Genomic DNA, 20,559 nt, shown 5'->3' on the forward strand with positions numbered 1-20,559 from the left:
GGCTTCATTCACTAATAGTCTAATACTAATACACTAATACTCTACATAAGGAGCAGAGATGGTCAATACAAACATATCCTTAACTCCCAGCACACAAAACAAGACAGTGCAAAGGGAAAGCAGGTTTGCAAGTTTAATGTGAACTCAAGTAGAGGGTTAAAAACCGTTGGGAAGTTGATACAGAGTTCTGAAGCACAATTGACACCTTCACCAATACATTTCAGCATATGTGAATCGAGGTAAGGGTTGTACAGTGAACAGTGCTCAACAGGGACAGCGTGCTGCTCCAAGAGGCTGAATGCCTCACCTGGCGTGTATTCATTTACTTGACATATTCTGAAATCAGAAGCACCGAATGAAGGAAGTGAACAGAAGAACACATTGGATCCTACCTGCAGTAAACCCACAATGCCCGTTTCTGTGTAACCCCAGTAATGTGAAAGTTTCCCTGACTTTTGCAAGCCTTCCAGATAGAGAAAAGAACAGGGAAGAGGTTATTTGTGCTTCCTTACCCAACTCTGAATTATGGAAGTCTTTTACAAGATCCAGCTAATACTCTTATAACACGGAATGATAATAATGGGCTGCACAGTTATTGCTGCACCAACAAGGTGGTAAATCTACTTATTTCTAGTGTCTGAATGGAGGGAAATGGGATACAACTAGAGCTATTCAACCGAACAACGGGAAATGAAGGAAGGTCAGTGCTTAAATTTAACTAGCAACAGTTGAATCTATACATAAAATAATGTTATTTGCATATATAATTTCCCACTTGATTCTGTGATACAAAAGCTTGGAACCGTAGCCTTCAAGTTAGCCTGAATAAAAATCTATCCCATAGCCTGAGCTACGCATCACACAAAAGCTACCTAGGGATCAAAATAAAATCATCACCTGAGCAAGCAAACACTCTTCAGCCCAGCAGCTCGTGCCAGGCCCCCATACCTGCCACACAAGGAAGATATTAAGTTTGGATATTTAAAGGAAGCACGTGCTGTTGTCATATACAGCTGGTTCTCTTCCAGATTTACTTGGTGGAGAGGTGCAGTGGGGGGACTGACTACAGGTGCAGACCGAGCCCTGACTCATACCCTACAGCTAAAACCAAGGCAGGCAGCTGCTTCCATGCTGAGGGAAGAACAAAAGCGAACCTGGCATCTGATCAATCTAGTTACTTCTGGGGACAGCAGGAGTGAAGGACAGTCCTATGTGGTTACATACTTTCTGCATTATCAAATGCATAAGCTAATGAGAATTAAAACCTTTGTGATCAGCGACGTACATTCCTCTTAGCTTCCCTCCTGGGAAAGAAGATATATTATCATATACTATACTTAAATTTATATTTTAAATATACTCTGACATAAGAGTTAGGATTAGGGTAGTTCTTGTATGTTTGTATGTACATGTACTTTACACATACACCCAACACTCGGACAACTACAGCATACAGAAAACACTACTTGTATTTTGCATGTGGAATCACCCTAATCTGCATTACAAGTGCAATTTGTAACAGCCACACAAAGGAGACCCGGCTGTCAGTTCCTAAGTCACACTTAACGTGGATCATACTGCAGAATGAGACCCGATCTGGAAAGAAAAAAGACTCAATCAATCCAAAGGCCAAATGCTAATTCTGTCAGCCACCGCAAGCATTCCCAAGCACAGCTGCTAAGTTCCTAGACACTCCAAAAGTCATTTCCCTGAATAAATCAGGCTGAGCCCCAATCTGTCAGGAGGACACGCTGCAAGTTGCTGGGTTCTCTTCCTCAGCTCTATTGGCTCTGCTTTCCTCAGCTCAGCCTAGAGAACAACATGACACCGAGTTTCACAAACGTTTGGCTTTATGTGTTGTTTATCATTTAAAAATAAAAAGCTCCAAACCCACGAGAGACTCGGGTGACACCATAATGCCCTCTTTGTTTCAAAGTGCATTTTAAAAGACTGAGATGTAAACAAAATCAGACCAAGAGGACACAAGGGTTAAAAACCTAAGGGCTGCTAACTTCAGGTGCTATCATAATGAGTACGTTACTGCCACGAGATGATTAATTGGGGCCCGGCTTCCAGGGCTGCCAACGTTCTGCTCTATTAATCCTCGAGTGCTGGAAGAAGGTCAGCTATGCTATCGACATAGTAATCAGGCACCAGGCTCTGCCGGGCAGGGCAGTCACTCTCCTGGTGCCCTCTCACTTCCTCCAACGTGCTGACCCCAGTGAGTGTCAGCAGGGTGGTGAGGCCACAGGTGTTGCCCATCAGGATGTCCGTGTCCAGCCGATCCCCCACCATGATGGTGCGTGCGGGGTCGATGTCAAACTCGCTGGCCACGCAGTCAAATATATAACGGTTGGGCTTCCCGACGATGAAAGCCTCACGCTCTGCCGCTGTCTCTACAGCTTTTACCAGGCAGCCGGTCCCTGGGGGAGAGAAATAGCGATTAAGGGCTGCAGAGGACTCAGCATCCACAGGAGACAGCACAGAATCATATGTAGGGTACTTCAAAAACCCAGCTTTGCACATGGGGCTTTTAGAAGCCGGCCAGGCCGTGTGTAAAGCCTGCCAGGATGGGGAGGGGGGGGGGACAATCTGCACCGAGATAAAGCAGGAACTGCCATGCCAGGAAAATAAATCACAGAACACGGTGATTGAAGGGACCCGTACGGATCATCGAGTGCAACTTATGGCAGGAATCCCCGTCAGATCAAGAATCACGGCGTGGAGCCGCCCCAAAGCAAAGCGGCGGACAGAAGCGGCTCCGTCCAGCCCCGACCCCCACGCCCGGTACCGGGGATGGCGGATCCTCCCTCCAGCGGCAGCCGGTTGTCGCGGTTGGTTCCGACGAGGAGGCAGCCGGGGTCCCGCAGCAGGTAACGCAGCGCCTGGCACAACTTGGCGTAGCTGAAGTGCTCGTCGAACCCCACCAGCACTGCTCGCACCGCCGGCTCCAGCGGCGCCTGGGCCCAGTCAGCGGGCGCGGGGCCGGGCAGGGCGGCGGGGCCGGGCCCGAGGTGCGGGATCCCGGCGGCGTCCAGCTCGGCGGACAGCGCGGGGCTGCCCAGCACGAAGGCGGCGGCTCCGTCGGGCAGCGCCTGGCGCAGGTACCGGGCGGCGCAGAACGCGGAGCCGAACACGTGGCGGGGCTCGGCGGGAGGGAAACCGAGACGCCGCAGCTTCTCGGTGTAGGCGACCCGCGTGCGGCTGCTGTTGTTGGTCACGTAGCACAGACGTTTGCCCGACGCCGCCAAACGGCCCAACGCCGCCGGTGCCCCGCTCAGCGCCGCCTCGCCCCGCCACAGCACGCCGTCACAGTCGAACAGCAGCGTGTCGGCGCCGCGCAGCACGGCCCGCGCCGCATCGCCCTCCAGCCGCCGGCAGCGCCGCCCGCCCGTGGCCGCCATGACAGTCTCAGCCGCGCTTCCGAGCGCAGCCCGCCCCCCCGCCGCTACCATTGGCCGCCCAACGCCCGGCCCTCGCGCCCATTGGACGACACCGGCCGTGCGGACCTCCCCACGCCCTGCCGCGCGGCCGGCTTGCTCCGCTCTCATTGGCCACCCTCCTCACGGCCCCGCCCCCCGCGCACCGCTATTGGCTGACGTCCGCTGGTGGTCCGAGCCGGTTGGGCGGCCCCGCCGGCTCGCTCCGTAACTCGTTAGATTCCCGGATGTCGCCGGGCTGAGGGCGCTCCCGGAACCCTCCGTTCGGGGCCGCGTTTCCCGCCGAGCCCCTTTTTGGCGCGGCCCGCGGCACGCGGCCCGTTGTTATGACGACACGGCCGTAAAGCCGCCATCTTGGCGGTGCGGCGCGTTGCGACATGGAGGCCGCGGTGGCAACGAGCGCGGGGCCGGCGGCGCTTACGGCAGCACCGCGCCAAGGAGCGGAGGGGGCGGCGGCCGCCGCGGTATCCGCGGCCCGGCTCCTTCCTCAGCCTCCAGGCGCCGTTCAGCGAGGAAGGTACCGGCGGGGCCCGGGCGGAGCGGGGCCGGGGGGCGGCGGGTGCCCGGCCGAGACGGGGCTCGTTAGGAGCGGCCTCAGCCGGCAGTTTCCGAACCCGTCGACCGAATTTCCGTTGCAGACGAGGATGACGTGCACAAGTGCGGGCGCTGCCAGGCGGAGTTCACGTCCCTGGAGGAGTTTGTGCAGCACAAGATCCAGAAGCGATGCCAGCGCGGCCCGGAGCCGCCCCTCGGCACCGAGGAACCGAAGGTGACAGCGGGTCCCGGTGCCCGTTTAAGGGCTGAGGGCAGCGCCGTGACTCGGCCCTTCCCGCTGACACCGTCTGTGCCCCCACAGGTCGTTCCCGCTGTTGAGGAGTCCATAACTGTTGCTCATATCGTTGTTGAAGCATCCTCGATAGCGGAGGAGATCAGCAACGCGTCAGCGATCGTAGGTGAGCGCGGTGCTGCCTTTAGATCCCTCTGTGACAGGGGTTGGTTCGCCTGTCCAGCATCCTGCCCTGGGGCCAAGAAATGACATTTCTGTGTTATGTTCCCAGGGCTGAACATTGTCCTCAGGATGCAAAAGCTTTCATTCCAAAACATCCATCCTAACATCAATAACAAAAACTTTACAAAGACGAGCATTCCAGCCTTAAAGCATCTGTCTTTTCCTTCCTACCACTTGAAATGCTGGAGCAATACGTTCACAGAATCACAGAATGACCCGGGTTGGAAGGGACCTCAAGGATCATGTAGTTCCAACGCCCCTGCCTAGCAGGGCCACCAAACATACACCTTTACTAGATCAGGTTGCCCAGAGCCCTGTCCAAGCTGGTCTTGAACACCTCTAAGGACATAAACCTGTCTTCAGTACAGAACGTAACTGGCTGTGTCCTTTTCCCAGGTAGCGGGCACATAAAAGAAGTCATTGTGGCAGGAGACCACGTGTTTGAAAACCCAAATGGTCACATTGATGGCGATGTCACTGAAGAGCAAGGCAACCCCGATGAGCAGGAGCAGGATATTGCCACAGAGCTGATAAAGGTTAAGCTGCTGGTCAACAAAGAAGGGCGGTATGTGTGTGAGTTGTGCCAGAAGACATTTAAAACAGTAAGTATAACTTCCATGCTGTTTGGGTTTGCACTATATTGAGGCTATTAGACTAAGACAAGACTTGATAACAGTTTGCTTTCCTACAGCGTGATATACTTTGAAATTAGAACTTCACCTTTGAAAACAAACATTTTTGCTCTTTAGCATTGAAATGTAAAATATTTAACTTGTTTGAAACTTCTTTCATAATGCGATTCCTACCCCAGGCAAGCATCCTCAAAGCTCACATGATCACTCACAGCAGCAGGAAGGACTATGAATGTAAACTCTGTGGAACTTCCTTCAGGACAAAGGGGTCTCTGATTCGACACCATCGGCGTCATACTGGTAAGAGAGCTCCAAATTGCTCCTTGTTGCTGGGGTGCGCTGTGTGTTGTTATCCAGCATACTTCAGAGTGCAGTTTACTGCTGCTTTCATCTTCCACTAAGCTGAGTTGAGACTGTTGAGTTCCCTCATGTCTGGGGTGCTGGGAGGCAGCGCAGGGTTGTGAGATAAGCATAATCTTCTTGCTGGAAGTGGTTGAAATCACTCTTCTTTAAGTCTGTCATACAGAACTTAAACTGACAGCTGTGGGTTTAATACTCTTATTTTGCTTCTTGTCATTCTCAGATGAAAGACCTTACAAATGTAAGAAATGTGGGAAAAGCTTCCGGGAATCAGGAGCGTTGACTCGGCATCTGAAATCTCTGACACCTTGCACTGAAAAAATTCGCTTCAACATGAACAAGGAAATAGTCGTCAATAAAGATGATTTGCCCACAGGTCAGTGATGCTGTGAATAACTGTCCTGTGTCTGATAAAACTAAGCACGATCCTGGCACTTGAACTATATATTCTTTTACATTTAAGAAGCATTTTGGATTGATATTAAGTTTCTCTCTTACCCTAAAAACAGTCCTTTTTTATATAGATCAAAACTATTAACTAACTGCAAATAGCCTGGCATTTACTATAAAGAAAATTTGAGCACCTGTTACAAGGATGGTTTTAACAGGCACTTTATATTCTAAGACACATTTATTGCACAGTAAATCGACGGGGGATGGGCAGTGCATCAGGTGATCCATTCTGCTCATTTTCTTGCAGGGTCCTGTAGTTCAAGCTCAGAAACTGTTCCATCAATAGCGAGTGAATCCATCGAGACCTCACCTGTGATTCACCTTGTGACAGATGCAAAAGGCAACGTTCTTCATGAAGTCCATGTCCAAATGCAGGAGCTGCCTGTTGTAGATGCGAAATCTCTGGATGAAGACGTGAGTGTCATTTCTCTTGAATACCTGTCATGTATTTTATGCAAGAAGGGCTTGAAGGGTTTTACCTCGTGCCATTTTCTTAAATGCTAAGTATAAATCTGTGCAGTGAAAAATAAATAGATAATTAGCTCCTCTCTCATCTGATAGCAAAGAAGGCAAACTCTGCTTTGGCCTTGATTGAGTGTGAAGCATACATTGAGATGCACAGGGTCCATTAATGAACGATGGAAAATGTGAGCAGCTGTTTACATTGAACATGCACTGCTTCAAGACTCTGATAGGAGCAAAAACTTATTCCTTGAACTGAGTGTTGTCAGAGTACAGACTGGTCTCATCTTCCCAGTCCAAGATCACTCCCTTATTAATTCTTCAACCAAATTCCACAGCATCGGTCAACCTTGGTTATAGTCTTAATAATAATGCTGTTCAAAACAACAATAAAAAGCCCATGTATTTGTAATACCAAGTTTTGGACTATTTTATTCCTCTAGCAGTCACATCCTAAGGAGCTGTCATGTGATGGGGAAACAAACAGTGAGAATCTGCTGAGGCAGGCCATGAGGAATTCCGGCATCGTGATAGAGAGAGTTGCTGTGGAAGAAATGCAGAAGGCAGATGAACCTGCTGTAGCTGCGACAGAAGTAAAAAATGAAGTGCTGGAAGCAGAAGAGGAGCCACGTGGGGAACAACACGCTGAAGTAGAACAATCAGAGCCTGTATGTTTGCACTTTGTAGATTAATTTCTTGTTCCTGCACTTGGTTGTGAACAGTAGTGCAGTCCTAACCACCCTGCACCTTATCTTGCATGCACCTCTCCTTGTCCCTTTGTCTTTGTGCCAGTTTTTATTGCTTGTTTTTCATGCATTTTACTGCACATTCCTGTCAACAACATCAGTCTTTTTTTAGGGGGTGAGGTGTGAAAGCTGGGAATTGGGAATTTAGTTACTAAAATTTACTGTACAGAGCAGTAAAAATACATATATACTGTACCATTTTCTTTCCAATAGACAGATGCAGAAAGAACAAATGGGTACAAAAGTTACGTTTGCCCTCACTGTAACGAAGCTTTTAGTGAAGCTGCTTCCCTTGAAATGCACATCAAAGGACATTTAGGTAAGACTGTAGTGCATAGCTGTTGTCTAAAATGGACTTGCTTGGCATCTGCAGAAGCAGAGTTTTATGAAGGGGCCAATTTAAAGCACATCTGCCATTTCTCTCTCTCCAGATTACAAGCCTTTTAAGTGCGAGGAATGTGGCAAAGAGTTCACGAAGGGTTACCTGTTAAAAAAGCATCAGGAGGTGCACGTCAATGAACGGCGTTTCCGCTGTGGAGAGTGTGGCAAGCTCTACAAGACTATTGCACACGTGAAGGGCCATCGAAGGGTGCATTCTGATGAGCGACCGTATTCCTGTCCAAAGTGTGGCAAGCGGTACAAAACCAAGGTGTGTCTGCCTTGTGTCAGGTTTGCCCTGAGAGTTTCCTTGGGTTTGGGATAAGCTGGGAGGCTTCACTACTGAAGAAACGTCAGCTCCCTTCCTCTTACAAGAGCAGAAGACACTTCTGAATCAGTAGGGACAAGAGGGGCAGACTTAATTCATAGCTCTGAGGAAACTGTTCCTTCACGTACAAAAACTAGTAACACAGCCTTCTTTATCATGTCTTAGGTGAGAAGTCCTCAAACATGTGACTTTTACATTGGAAGCTAAATATTGCCTGCTTGATTTAGTCATTCCCTTTAGCTGCTCTTGGTACTTCTCTCTCTACAGAATGCCCAGCAGGTTCATTTCCGTACACATCTGGAGGACAAACCTTATGTGTGTCAGTATTGCAGCCGGGGCTTTAGGGAGAAGGGCTCTCTGGTCCGCCACATCCGCCACCACACAGGGGAAAAGCCTTTCAAGTGTTACAAGTGTGGGAGAGGTTTCGCAGAGCACGGCACTCTCAACAGGCACTTAAAGACCAAAGGTGAGATGGCTGAGTTTGTCTCCATTGTAGTAAGGGCAGATGCTGCTTTCTTCCAGGATCAGGTTTGGACAAGTTGCTTTTTGGCAGAAAGATGGTGATTTTTCAGGGTGTGAAATATTTAGAGTGGTTCTAATGATCTCCATCGAAGGCCATTTGTTTATCTGCATCTCTGTTGCAGATACAGAGACACAGACTTCTTGTTTTTTTCTCCAGTCTACCCCAGTCAGTAATATTGCGTGGACCTCTTCTAGATCATTAGTCAGCTCGGTAGGATTGAAGCCTGCTGATTGCTGGCACTTTGTCAGTGGTATCTTGCTAAAGGGGTCTCATTAGCTTTGCATGGCATTTGCCAGGTATTCCCATATTTCTGTGGGTTATGTAAATTGCTTTTTTATGGCATTTCTGGAATTCCATTCAGGTGGCTGCCTTCTGGCTTTGAAAGAGGTGGAAGAAGTGATAGTGTCTGAGGAAAGCCAGTCAGCTGACAATTTAGCTGCAACAGTCATCTCTGAGGATCCTCATACTGTTTTGGTAGAGTTTTCTTCAGTGGTGGCAGACACTCAGGAATACATCATTGAGGTAAGAAGTGAGCAAGCAGCTTTGTTTTCCTCCACGTAACAGGCAGGAAACTGAGGACGTGGGGAAGGCTGGCAGTAGTTAATCAGAAGGCCAGGACTAAGAACTTCTAACTGTTCAAGATTTTCTGACTTCTCACACTCCATCTTTCCTTCAGCTTCAGTTTATTCCTCTCCCATTTCTCGTTAGCTTATTTTGTCTGAAACAGTTTTTAAACTCCGTGGCTATCAAAAAGCAACAACTGATGCAATTCACTTTCTCCTCCTTTGTGACAAGGAGCCAGCTCTCATCAGTGCAGAATAACAGCCCATTCATTGAGTCCGTTTAGTGCTGCCATAGTAAACATTGGGGCTGCGACTAACAGGAGAAAAATCTGCCAGTTGGCAGAATCCTGCTGAGAAAGGACGTCCTCTTACAGAGATTTCTGAGCACTCTGCGTTGCTGTGAAGTAGCCATTTATAATGGGATTTGGAGAAAAATTGAAGCAGTTTTCTTTAGAGCACTTAATGCGTTGTGGGGGGAAATTGGATGATTTTATAAAAGATTGTGATACCTTTTATCTTGGAAATAGAACTTTTAAAAAAAACTAATAATCTAAAAAAGGAATGACCCTGTTTTGTCTTTCAAGACTGCGACTGAAGATATGGAGACCAGTGAAGCTACTGAAATAATGGAGGGAACAAGACATGAGGTAAATCAGCCATTTACTTACACTGTTCTTCCTGTGACTCCCCTGTAGGTGTAAGGAACTACTTTTAGTATCTGGAAGTCATGCTAAAGAAGTAGTTCTGCAGACTTGTCTGTATTAAATAGTAACAGTGACCATACAGAGTTTGAACAAAGCTCATTCTAACCCTATACTCTGTCAGTGATGGAGGCTAATAACCTTTAGTTCTTAGTACATGGGACAGTAGCTGCTGGCTAAGTAGAATTGTACGATGCCACTTCAGCCTTTGAGAAATTATCCTCTTAATGAACTCCTGAAGGCTAGAAATAGTGGTTGTTGTAAATCAGAGGCTCTTCAGTTGTAGCCAGCCTGTCTTGAACAACTGAGTACGCATTGTTAAGATTTTGCCACAAACAGTACTTTGACTTAAGTCCAGGAGGTACCCTGCTGGAAAAAACATCTTCAGTAACACAAGGTGCATGTTCTAAGACTCTGCTTTTCATGGGTTTATGAGCGCTTCAGAGAACAGCTGGAGGAAACAGGAACTAAATACCACTTGCTGTACTGCACTGCTGATTATCAAGCATGGTTTTCAGCTGTGGTGATGACTGTACTTATAACAATGCAACACGTCAAGAAATAACTTGGCCTCTTTTCTCATAATGTAGGTTGACAGTCACATTATGAAGGTTGTACAACAAATAGTAAATCAAGCAAACTCTGGTCATCAGATCATCGTACAGAACGTCACCGTGGCAGAAAACTCCGAAGTAACCACAGATGCTGCAGACACCATCACCATTGCAACTCCTGAAAGCCTCACAGAGCAAGTCGCTATGACACTGGCTTCTGCCATTGGAGAAGGAGCAGTGCTGACAACAGAAGGTAGCATTGAGACAGAAGAAGCAACAGTGACAATGGTGGCATCAGAGGACATTGAAATAATGCAACATACAGGAGAGTTTGTTATTGCCTCCCAGGAAGGGGAGGTGGAAGTCCAGACTGTGATTGTGTAATGAGCAGCACATTACAGATGTTAAAGTTACTGTTTGTCTCCAGGTTGGGGAATTTGATCAGTCCTAGGTTTGCCGTTACAGTTGTTCAGAGAGCAGGAGAGAGAATGTTTCTATAGGTAAATGGCTTAACAGGATCGTACAGCCCTGAGCTGTTTTCTGTTTAAAATGGGAATGACAGTATTTAAAGCCCTCTGCATGGGCTTACTGTGAAAGTGACCACTATGTCATATTTGAGAGTTTTTTTGTGCTGCTCCTTCAAATAAAGGAAATTCCTTTGCAAAGCATTTACCTCTGACCATAGGACAGCAGCATCTTGGTGTTTAAAAGGGTTCATAAAGTGAAGCAAGTACGTTAGGGACTCAGAAGAGATGACTAAAATTAATCATATGCATTTAAAACAAACCAAGAAAACCAAACCTAAGAAGTTCTGGTGTGCATTTACCACCAGTCAAACGCTTTCACGCCTTTAACCTCACTACTTTACTCCTCCTAAGGCACGGTACTGCAGTATTGTCTTTTTTTTAAAAGTATTTTATATCCTGGACAAGTAGCCTTATGTACTGGTCTATAAAGAACACATCATTGTACCCTTGCCAAGCCAGACAGGCTACTCTGAGAGCTGGTCTGTTGGTGTGTAAAGCCATATTGTACATTAATTTTTTAGAACCATATAAGGATTTGTAATTGCATATTGTACAGATTAGGCATGTAAATACATTTTTAATAATAAAGTTATTTAAAGTTCTTATTACGCTTTTCCTGTTATTTCCTGCTATATTATCATTCAGAAGCACTTACGGAAGGAGAAAAGAACAGGGCACATAACATTGTGTTTAAGAAACCCTCATCCTTTGGTGAGTCAAAGAACGTTTCACCCCAAGCAAATCTCTACAAGCTCAGATTTGTTCATCTATGCTTCTGGAGACCTTTCAAGTGATCTACAGCTAAATTCCAGTCAGAGGGATTACAGAAGGTTACTTTCATAGCCATAAATGTACATCTCTCTTTGAAGGTTAAGTCAGAGGGTGTTTTTTTGGTTGTTTCTTTTTTTTAAGCCTGATAAATCACCCTTTGGAGTTAATCAGAGGCATCCCAGTATAGAAGTAGAAAAACCATATTACTGCTGTACCTTTAACAGGGTCCATTCAGCGAACACAGGAGGGCAGCCCAAGAATCAACTTCAGTTGCCATTAACTTCCCTTACAGCAAAATGCAAAGAAATACCTACAGCAGGGTCAGGATTTCAAACAACAGAATGAAAATGAGAAATGCCAGACAGATTAAGCTTGTAATCTGCCAGAACCTGCATCTCCAGAGCTCAATTTTTAATACCCTTTTCAGGATGCTGATGTTTTATCACAAGTCCACTACTTTAGTAATGCTAAGTTTCCCTTCTGAAAGCCAGGCGTTTCATACTCGTTAAAATCTGCTGTACAACATTGACTCTGCAAACTGCTGAATCTGAGTATTCCTGTTTTGTAGCTGAATGTATGCAACTCCTACGCACTGTTAACAGCTTAAACATCGGCCAAGCAAAGATACTCACAAAAAGATGAAGCTTCCTCAAAGCTCACGACAGCTCTTTGTTAAGCTCTTCCCTTGTTTCTGTACAGAGAAACTCACTGTGATCTGCTGGTCCACACCTGCATCTCCAGCAAGTTTGTTAGCAGGATCTCACTGAGTAACTTAAATAGAGTTCTGCTGAGGCACTGTTAATCAGCACATTGCTGTCAGCTGTAACTCACTATCTTTCTGCAGTGCAAACACAGTGTAAGTAAGAGACAAATCAGTGCATTCAGACATTTACCACTTCCATATGTGTGGCAACGCTATGTTCCTCTAAGGTCTCCTGCAGGAAGATGTACATAAGATCTACCAAAGTAACTCACAACCCACAAATGAAGAGCATTATCTTCATTTTTTCTTCTTTCTTTCCAGCACTGCAGGAGACTTAAAGATTTCCTTTAAATTCATCCAGACTCCTTTAGTGTAAACATTTCTGTAGACAGCTTGTGTGTCACAAGGCTGCAGTGTTAGGTGATGGAAATACCTGTATCTTCTGGATTTATACCACTCGTTGAAAGTTTGGTTGGTTAAGGCCAAGTAAAGGTTGAAAGAGCTGTATGCACCCAGGATAAGTGTGAGAAGAATAACAAAACCAAGCATGAAGACGATCCTAGGAAAAGTCAAGAAGAGGTGCTGCAAAGAAAAGAATGATTTGGTTACAAAGCTGGGTTATTAAATCACATGGCATAATAGAATACAGCATTTGTTATACATCACCTCACTGTCATACTACAGAAATGGATGAAGGGAATGGAAAGTAAAATGACTGAAGTACCAGAGAGACTCTGTAACTTAAAATCAGCTTAAATGTGTGAGAAAATATTCAGGGGTCTAAATTCCAGGGTAGAAGGGTCCTGCTTTACCATTCTTATCTCAAGGACTGATGGCCATTTCCTAAACCATACTAAAATAGATGGTCACTGGAATGCAGTCATTTTCATGTACCAGATCTGCTGAGTTAAAGCAGCTGAGACACAAAAATCCAATGAATGAGAATGTGAGCAAAATGCAACGAGAAAAAACACATATTGTTAAAGTACTCTTCAGTGAGTTTTCTAAACTTAAATAGCTGTATAAATGAGTAAAAAACTGCCATCTGACTACATTCTACCTGTGAGAACAGGTGGACTTGAAGACCTCCCTAAGCAAAGACACACATAATTCTTTTTACAGGCTAACAGCCCAGCTAGTGTAAGCTTACCTGGATGAGAAAGAGGATCTCAACAGTGTGCTCCTGTCCTTGGTCATCAATGTAAGTCCCGTGCATCACATTTGACAGCAGCACCACTTGGATGAGAAACGTCGCGGTGATGATTGCAATGGTTGCAGCCATCACAGTCAGGGTGAAGAGGTAGAGGAAGAAATATTTTGCATTGAAGGCACCAATGCAGTTGTTGACCCACACACAGTGGTGATCAAAACGATGTACACAGATATCACAAAAACCTGGTCAAAAGTGAGCAACAAGTCAATTATTTGATATTAAGTGATCGATTCCATTTTTAGACAGTTTAGGACAGCTCTGCATTCAAGAAAAGGAAATGAGAATTACAGTCACAATTAGATGCACATTGAACTGGATGACAAAACAGATGTAGAATGAATTGCAATTATTGACAAAGAACTAATTTGGGAATGTATTATTTCACTTGTCAAGGAAGTTGAAGTTCTTACTGCAGTGCTTTGATCTGGCTGGCTTTTCCATGTTGCACGTAGCACACACAGTGCCTTTCTGAAATAAGACACCATCATATGCATAAGTCTTCATCAGTGATGCATGATTTGATTTTGTTACTATACCTGTGAAAGAATCAAAACAAAAAAGTAAAAGTATTGGCATTAGCAACGTTTTTAGGTTGTATTTTCCAACAGCCACAGCCCACATTCAGCATGAGCTCACCAGGATTGGCACACGAGCAGAGAACGAAGCAGCCCATGTTCCCAACCAGCAGCAGGTAGGGCAGCAGCAGCAGCACCAGGTGGAACTCCAGCTCCCAGCAGTAAACAAACACTTCCCATGTGTATTCAGCATAAACTGCTGCTTGCAAGGCTACGTGCAGGATAACAAACAAATAGTTCCTGCAACAGCAAGAAGATGGTCTAGTTAATACTCAGCATCTTGATCAACAGATCACATACGCTCAGCAGAGACTTAGCAAATGCAAGGAGACACCTCTTTCAGGTTTTCAAGCCAGCACAGATTGCATATTAAGTGTTCTCTCCACCTGGTAGCTTCACCTTCCCTTCTTCACACGTACACTCCTTTAAATATGCCACCTAAACTCGCATCCATTATCAGCACATCCTTTGGATTAGTTTCCACCAGCTAATCGAATGCAGTCTCACAGTCCCCTGGTGCTGCCAAAACATGCCATAGCAATAGACTATAAAACATTCAGCCCAAACACATCTGCTGTGCTATGAAACCAAAGCAAACCCAAGTGAAAGGCACTCTTAAAACACCATAATGTTGTAAGTATATATATTACAGGTAGCTGTTCTGAAAGGATCAAAATACCTGCAGCACAAACTGTAACGTAGCAGTGACAGCTACACCAAGCTCATTAGATAATTGCTTCGTTGCTGACTGCACATTCAACAGTGAAACCACTCTCTCTTGGGCAGTGTTAACTAACACCAGAAAATCTGCACAGCAGGAAACAAACAACAGAGGTGTGCATTCAGCAGCTGTAAATATGATGCCCCTGAAGTACCTGGCATGCTCGAGTTGCTGCCCCCACAGGATGAGTATTTAAGAACTTTCTGTAACAGATCTTAAAGCGCCAGGTGTTACAGGATGCTGCTAAATTCACCTCAATCCAGCAGGATAGACATCATCAGCTTCCTGTGAGCCACCTGCACATCCAGGCTGCTGCACTAAGAGTAATGGGATTTGAGGGGGAGAGAGCAGGGATCACCAGCTCTGCCTGAATTCATTCTGCAGCTGCCAGGGAGTTTGCTGTAATTCTCCCATGGATGTGGATTCCCACCAGCGTGATCAACATCTGTTACCGTGGAAGCTACTGAGCCACATTATTCATCAAATACGTTCAGACATGTCAGAGTATCGGCTTCTCAACACAAGTAACAGCAAGACAACGGTGTGGTAAACCACATTTGGTAATTATCAGAAATATTAGCAAAAAACAATGTCAAAAGCATGAAGTAAATGTGCATTACCGTGTGTGAAAGAGCCTGAGGAGCACCTTCTGTGTCACAGCCTGGAGCCAAGTGGGGATTATTAATGACAATACCTGAGGACAATAAAAAGACTGTGTTTATCTGAATTGCACACCACTTCTACCTGGTGCGCTGTTCAAACAAAAACATAAGCTGCTAATCCTTCAGTTATAGAGCACTGGAGCCATATCAGCAGGGAGGAAGCTCATTTTGGGGGCACACAAGCTCCTGATTGGCATTTGCTGGGCTTTTCAAAAGGGGAGAGAGGTTCCACATTCCTGGAAGCCCAGCAGGCACAAACAAACGTATCTGGGTTAATGTGTGAAAGTTATAAGGAGCTTTCATCAGGTTATAGACTGTGTAACTGGCTAAGCAGGGGATAGAACTGAGCAATTTCCCAACTACAATATGCTTCACTGGGACATCTGACAGATGTAAGGGGAGATAAGCAAAGAGATCAAGCCTGCTGACCTCCAGAAAGATCAACAAACAAATACACAACACCAAAAAGCAAAACAACAAACCAACAACGCGCACCCCAGTTCCTTCAGCTACAGCTACAACTCAGTTTGACAGGCTCCACATCTGCCTAATTGCCATTTCCAATACAGCCAGACATGGAGAAGAAGAAAACTGCCTGTCTCCATTCGGTGGGATCCTCTGCAACTGTGTGTGACTGGGGAATTGTTTGGCTCTGCTGTTCAGAAGATGACATCTCTATAGCAACGCTCTGCTTTATCAGTGGAAGAAATAGAGCAGCTGAACCTATTTCTAGCAGACAGGGAAAGAAAACACAGTCACAGCTTTTTATCTTGGACGTGAAAGACCAGAAGGCAAAAAACATATGTAGAGTTGAGAGGATGCTAAATATTTTCCTTTTAACTGCTCTACCTCTTATCAGCAGCTCCAGTTAACAAGTCCTTTTAAAGGAGACACGCTATAGACAGAACCACACACAACCCATCACACAACTGCAGAATCAAAACTAAACCAGCTGTGTGCTAATTACAGCCTAACCTCATATTATTTCCTCACACACAGAGCATCAGTTCCTTGTAACTCAGACACCAAAGCGAAAAGCTCTCACGATGGTGATGGAGGTGTGATAGGATGAGAGCTATACATGAGCAAAGCTGCCCTGCACGAGTGGAGCTCAGCAAATGGATGGGGGGTGGGAGATGCTGCAAACAGCTGTGTTGTGTGTGTGCTGTGTTGTGTGTGTGCTGGGTTACTTCCTAACACACAGCACACTGTAAAGGATCTCAATGGAGAGAGAACAAACAATTGCAGTGCGCTTCCAGAGTTACGCACCTCATTAATTAGGGCCAGAAATTAATCTAAAATGAAGTGCCTGGAGATGTTATTTAGGACTAACTTTGCTTATTTCATGTCAATTGCATTTCTCCAAACGGGGAGCTCACAGCACAGCAGTGCATCAGCTGCTGATTGTGATGTTTCATACAAGTTCCTATTAAGAAATGTGGGGAAATAATGCATTTCTCTCCACGGTGATGAGTGATACTGGGAACAAAACGGGCACAAAGTCTGTTTAGACTCTCATAAACAGCACAAGTTCAACGATCTCCTTATCCCTTCCCTGTCAATACAGCCTTAGAGTTAAGCTGACCCCCCAGTCCTGCCCCACGGCCCGGTTCGGAGCCCCCCGAACCCACTGCCGTGTTCTGCCGTGCTCAGCCCTTACCTGGCCGGCAGTGCTGGCAGCCCGGCCCAGGCGGCCGCCCCCTCTCCCCGCGTGGCTGCAGTACAGCACGGCGACGGCGAGCACGAGGCACAGGTAGAGCAGCAGGAGCGGCAGAAAGTCCATGCGCTGCTCCGAGGGCTGGGACAGCACCGAGATCATCGGCTGTCCCGGAACCACGAATGGAGGCCGAGGCTCAGCACGGCCCGGCACGGAACAGCACGGCCCGGCCCGGCTGCACCCGGAAGGGGCGGCTTCGGTGGGGGGAGTCCCAGGGTTGAGCTCCTGCCGTGCTCTCGTCCTGTGTCCGTGCAATTAACAGAGAAGGAAAGCAGGAGAAATAAAAGCGAAAGCTGTCGTGTCAGAGCGCTGTGCAGCTCTTGTGGCCCTGCACGGAGATCTAATGGGAGCTCCATTGCTCCACGGCAGTTTAGCAGCGAATAGAAAGAACTTAACAGCAAAGTTTTGTTGCAGTTCAATCAGGTGTTCTGCAGCAGCACCAGGAGGCACTGGGGGTATTTCCACCATAAGTGCTTCAAATATGACACGATTCTTCCATGATATGGTGCATATTCATCAATTGCACGTGAGATAATTAACATTCACGCACCTGTTTCAGGTAGTGGCTTATGAGGTTTCCACTCCGTGGTCTGTTCTTGTGCCTTGCGTCCTGCTGGCATCATCACAGTCCAAACAACTGCTCCTTCATCCAGTGGTCTTCCTCACTCACCCTCTGTATGGACTGCCTTCATTGCATGCTCAGTAGTGGGATGCCAACTATAAGTAATTCATAGTACCAAAACCATAAAGCTGCTCACTCAGCACTTGGCCATTATTTCTGGACATCTGCTCATCCTTGGATAGAGATAAGTTTGGCAACCTGTCTTTTAATGATATATACTGGGGTGCTGGAAGATAAGGAGGATAGAGGGGAGTATCTTGATGCCTGCCTGTTGCATCCCAACCTACTCCCAGAGTGAGACAATTCAGCCTTGTGTGGAGGCCCTGGCTTCTTTTGATGTTTTATAAGCCTACTCACATCATTTCAACATGCTTTCTAGTCCATAATACTATACCCATACTATTTGCAACATTTAAAAACTATTGCAGTTTTGCAAGCAAGAATTAATCACATAGTGCGACAATTCAGCAACTATATTTCTAAAATATGCTACTAACATATATGGTATTTCTACTTTTTCACATCAGCTATTTCTAAGGACAAGTTACAAAATACATTGTGGCCTTCTTTAGGTTAACAAGGAGCTTCCTCAAGAACCAGCCCTAAAATCAGGTACTGGTGCTGGGTGGGAGTGGGTGGGAGCCCAGGGCTGGTTGCTGCCCATGGCTGTTAGTTGAAACCATCCTGGCCTGGCCGTGCTGCCCTGCTGCCAGCACGCGGCGATTGGGTTACTGTGCTGGGATAGTTTGCCACAGGAACTCAGCCAGGTGCTGCTGCCAGGTAACTGATCCAAAGCTCCGCAGTGCTGTGATGGTTTTGCCAGCTGATCCTCCGGGCATGCAGGTAAGGGCTGCAGGGTGCTGGGAGATGAGAAATGTGCTGGGCAGAAGGGGCTGTGGGGCATGAAGGGTATTTCACCATTTGGGTCTTGTTTTCCCTGGTATGCTCCTGGATAGCAGCAATGGGGTCTGAGTGCAACCCAGGGCAGCAATCTGCAGCTCCACACTGTGCTGCTGGGCCATCACCAAGGGCTGGTTTTGTCCTCCTGATCATAGCGCACATTCTGCACAGCTCTGGGTAAAGCCGTAGGTTTGGGATGTTGGAAGGAACTGTGTGTTTGGTGCAATGCTGTGCTTGCTTGGGACACTCGGGGCTTTGCCATGTCTGTGCATTGTATATCTGTACCTTGCTCTGCTCCCAGGCCTCCTGGACTGTGCTTGGAGAAAAACAGCAGCAGAGAATAGAGTGAGCCTCAGCAAAGAGCTCAGTCAGCCTGAACACTGTGAAAATCAGTTAAAAGTCTTTTCTGATCTGAGTCTGGGAGGAGATCTTCAAGGAACCGCTTGCTATCCTTACATTTAAATTGGAAGCTCACAACTGATTTCTTGCAAGGATTAAGTAAGAACATCCCTTACAGTTGTGCCTGTTGGGCAGTCGGCAGCTCAGACCCTGTACACTTTTGCAGGAGTGCACCCTAAGCACCCAGCACACCAGCAGTGATGAGCAAAGCACAGTGTGCAGCCATGGCAGTTCTGCAGCTCCCTTCCTTAAGGCTTTGCCCAACCCCAGGTAGCCCAGGCTTCTGGAAAGCTGCTCCATGTTGCCCACCAGAAAGGCAGGATGACTCTCTGCACTGTATGAGGATGTGCTGCCCCTCTGCAGCCTCCTGCTCCTGCTGGTGCTGCAGCAGGACGTGTAATACCCTAAAACCTCTTAGCGTGCTAAGCCCTGGGATCCCTAAGTGCTGAGGAAGCAAAGGAGAAAATCAGAAATAGCAGCTTATGGGGGAGCTGGAAGCAGCATGGGGTCTGCGCTCAGGATGTGCCCTGTTGTGAAGAGCTCTCTCCTGCTTCTGGCAGCCTGGTAGAGGTGGCACCCCAGGCAGCACCCCACAGCCTGCCCAGACCCAGTTCTGCAGCATGGTGTGGGTTGTGGGGTGGACACCTCCACAGCTTCTGTGCTCCCACCCGAATCCCAGCCCCACGGGCTCAGAGCACTGCGTCCCACTGCTCGGCACAGCCCATCTTTGGATTTGCCCACATGGGTAATGGATTTCCCTCTATGGGATCTAATCTGTTGTACCTCCCTTCAGGCTCTAATCCCCTCGAGCTGTAGGCTGAGGTCAGTTCAAGGCTCAGCCAGAGCTGGTGCAGCAATTGGTCCGTCTGTAGTTCTCCCTGTGATGGCAATAAAGGCAATTAGTGCAGAGAGGAATAAAGGCAAGGAAAGCATTGCTGGGTGCCCAGCCTCAACCTGGAGCACCTGGGAGGGCTCAGCTGTGCAGTGAGTATATGGGGACACGGAGCAGCCAGCAGGGACCTTGTTTGGCTGTGTCACAGCAGCACAGGTGATGGAGGACAGCCAGGAACGCCAGGATCTCGTGGTGGGACAGACCTGCCCCGTCAGGCTGACTGGAGAGGAATTCTGTAAGTGCTGTAGCAGTAGAATGTGGAGGTGGAAGGATGATGTGACAGTGGCCAGCAGCCCAGCTGTAATGCAGCCAGCACTGTGTGGAGGAGGACATGGTTATTACCTTTAGTGTTGGTTTCCACAGATTGTTTGGTCCTTTTTAGCACTTCCTGATGAGGATGGCACCTGCCGTGCCCTTCCAATCTGCAGAGCAAGAAGCTCAGGATGCATTCCCAATGATGCTTCAGAGCGATTCAGTTTGCGGAGTCCCCCTAAGATAATTTGCCCAGATAAAATAGTCTGTTTCATTTTTGTAAACGCTTAATGTGAGTTAAGTAACATGGATGGAATAAACATGGGAATAAACATGGGAATAAAAAGAATCTTCAGGCGGCTGAGATCAAATGAAGTGAAGCTCTGCATGCAAATTAATTGAGCTACTGTCAGCAGACAGCAAATGTGCGTGTACTGCAGCAGCAGCACCCAAGGG

General features: G+C 47.0%; 3 protein-coding genes across 3 annotated transcripts; 1 reads left to right on the forward strand and 2 right to left on the reverse strand.

The window, feature by feature from the left end:
- Positions 1-119: 119 nt before the first annotated feature.
- Positions 120-3,501, reverse strand: PGP (phosphoglycolate phosphatase). Its single transcript, XM_015876894.2, is given in 3 exon segments — positions 120-2,423; positions 2,792-3,413; positions 3,415-3,501. Coding segments are annotated over 3 exon segments (1,020 nt in total). The 5' UTR covers positions 3,487-3,501; the 3' UTR covers positions 120-2,097.
- A 96-nt stretch (positions 3,502-3,597) lies between these two features.
- On the forward strand, positions 3,598-11,281 carry E4F1 (E4F transcription factor 1). Its single transcript, XM_015876893.2, is given in 15 exon segments — positions 3,598-3,915; positions 3,917-3,957; positions 4,079-4,209; positions 4,297-4,393; positions 4,846-5,051; positions 5,261-5,381; positions 5,665-5,817; positions 6,142-6,308; positions 6,800-7,024; positions 7,316-7,421; positions 7,534-7,751; positions 8,076-8,274; positions 8,693-8,853; positions 9,479-9,541; positions 10,186-11,281. Coding segments are annotated over 15 exon segments (2,334 nt in total). The 5' UTR covers positions 3,598-3,817; the 3' UTR covers positions 10,534-11,281.
- Positions 11,282-11,802: 521 nt separating this feature from the next.
- Positions 11,803-17,233, reverse strand: ZDHHC4 (zinc finger DHHC-type palmitoyltransferase 4). The gene is made up of 6 exons (XM_015876895.2): positions 16,982-17,233; positions 15,280-15,353; positions 14,000-14,178; positions 13,774-13,899; positions 13,301-13,545; positions 11,803-12,732 (listed from the first exon to the last, which is right to left on the reverse strand). The coding sequence occupies exons 1-6, from the start codon at positions 17,138-17,140 to the stop codon at positions 12,448-12,450; spliced, it is 1,068 nt and encodes a 355-aa protein (XP_015732381.1). The 5' UTR covers positions 17,141-17,233; the 3' UTR covers positions 11,803-12,447.
- Positions 17,234-20,559: the final 3,326 nt, after the last annotated feature.

The sequence above is a fragment of the Coturnix japonica genome, chromosome 14 (assembly GCF_001577835.2).
Source record: "Coturnix japonica isolate 7356 chromosome 14, Coturnix japonica 2.1, whole genome shotgun sequence".
NCBI lineage: Eukaryota > Metazoa > Chordata > Aves > Galliformes > Phasianidae > Coturnix > Coturnix japonica.